The 1,665-nt window shown below is 52.7% G+C and overlaps 1 protein-coding gene across 1 annotated transcript in view; it reads left to right on the forward strand.

Moving 5' to 3' along the window:
- LOC103780917 (cytochrome P450 2J2-like) overlaps positions 1-1,665 on the forward strand; it is a gene marked incomplete at its 5' end in the record, with an annotated part of 4,256 nt that overhangs the window by 1,862 nt on the left and 729 nt on the right. Inside the window, 4 exons of the mRNA XM_008948619.1 lie at positions 2-60; positions 319-454; positions 672-859; positions 1,188-1,326. Of these exons, the coding sequence (XP_008946867.1) occupies positions 2-60; positions 319-454; positions 672-859; positions 1,188-1,326 (522 nt within the window). The remainder of the gene's footprint in view (position 1; positions 61-318; positions 455-671; positions 860-1,187; positions 1,327-1,665) is intronic.

Below are 1,665 nucleotides of genomic sequence, written 5' to 3' on the forward strand. Positions count from 1 at the left end.
TACTGGAACCCCTCGGAGAGCCGGGACTTCATTGACAGCTACCTGCAGGAGATAGCCAAGGTCAGCAACAAGCACCAAAACCTTGGGGCTTAGACATCTGGAGGGATGAGAAACGAGCCCAACTGCACCCTCTGAGCTGTGTGTGTGGCCATCTACGAGCTTAGGTGGGCATCAGGTTGAGGGCACCCATTAGAGGGATGGAGGTGCAGGGGACCAGCAGCTTTTTCCCAAACCCTTGGGATTCACCTGGAATAAACTTTGTATCAGGCCAGCCCTTGCAGTTTGTGCAGCACTAACACTTGGCACCTTTCTGTGAAGGACACCAGCGACAGCAGCTTCCAGGAGGAAAACCTTGTGTCCTGTGTGCTCGACCTGCTGTTTGCTGGGACCGAGACCACTTCCACCACCCTCCGCTGGGCTCTGCTGTACATGGCCCTGCATCCAGAAATTCAAGGTACAATCAGCAGAAGTTCAGTGGTTTCCTTGCTTTTAGCCCTCACAGCTTTGGGAGAGACTCTCAAAACATGAGAGGAAAAGTAGGGAACCCTCGGCAATCACACTGGAGAGGTGCAAAGACTGGCTGGTGACCCAGACCCTCCCAGCAACCACCTTGTGTTGCTCCAAGAGGATGATTTTCTGGGGGCTTGGCTGATCCCTGCTCTCCCCTCCAGCCCGCGTGCAAGCCGAGATCGACGCCGTCATCGGGCAGGTGCGGCAGCCAGCCCTGGAGGACAGGAGCAACATGCCCTACACCAACGCCGTCATCCACGAGGTGCAGAGGAAAGGCAACATCGTCCCTCTCGGCATCATAAGAAAGGCAACAAAGGACACGGTCATGGATGGCTTCCACATACCAAAGGTAACCTTGCTTGTGAGTGTGGAGAGTTCTGCCAGAGACTCCCAGTTCCCCGGGCACGATCCTCCAGGCCAAGTCACTCCTAAACACACAGGACAGGCGGAGCCACAGCCTGATGATGCTGATGAGAAAGAAACAGGGGTTTAAAATCACTGCAACTCTGCACAAACAAGATGAAGGTTAAACTGGTCATACAGATGGCATCTTGTACAGACAATGTCAGCAGAATCTGACGATGGCTGTTCTTCATAGAGAAGAGACTGGAAGATCAAAACACTCCTGCTGGCAGTGACCAAGAAACTGCAACTTCTTTGTCTTTTTTTCCTTTTAGGGCACTACTGTGCTCACAAATTTAACCTCTGTGATGTTTGACAAGAGCGAGTGGGAAACCCCTGACAGTTTTAACCCTGGGCATTTCCTGAAGGATGGTCAGTTCTGGAAAAGGGAGGCTTTCATCCCTTTTTCCATAGGTAAGCTTTGCTGGATTTGGGGGCTTCTGTGCTGGGGCGTTCCAGTGGCAGAGTGGAGACACAGAGGAAAAGAGCAATGGCAAGGGCACATGTTGGGAGCACCCTTCAAGGTTCTCTCAAGCACTGCTCAGGTAGCCACCCTGAAGCACCTCAGCTGAGCTCTGAGCTCTTTCTTGTCTCTGTCTCCATGAATAGAAGGGAGATGAGGAAGACTAAAAGACCATAAAAATGCCACTGAGCTCAGAAAGCCCTTCACCAAGGCAAGAGCATCACTTTGTGCTGCTCCCACAGGGCTGAGGTCACAAGGGACTCCACTCTTGCCAGCACAGGGCACCCAGT

Source organism: Merops nubicus, unplaced genomic scaffold (genome assembly GCF_000691845.1).
Source record: "Merops nubicus isolate BGI_N331 unplaced genomic scaffold, ASM69184v1 scaffold14071, whole genome shotgun sequence".
NCBI classification, from domain to species: Eukaryota; Metazoa; Chordata; class Aves; order Coraciiformes; family Meropidae; genus Merops; species Merops nubicus.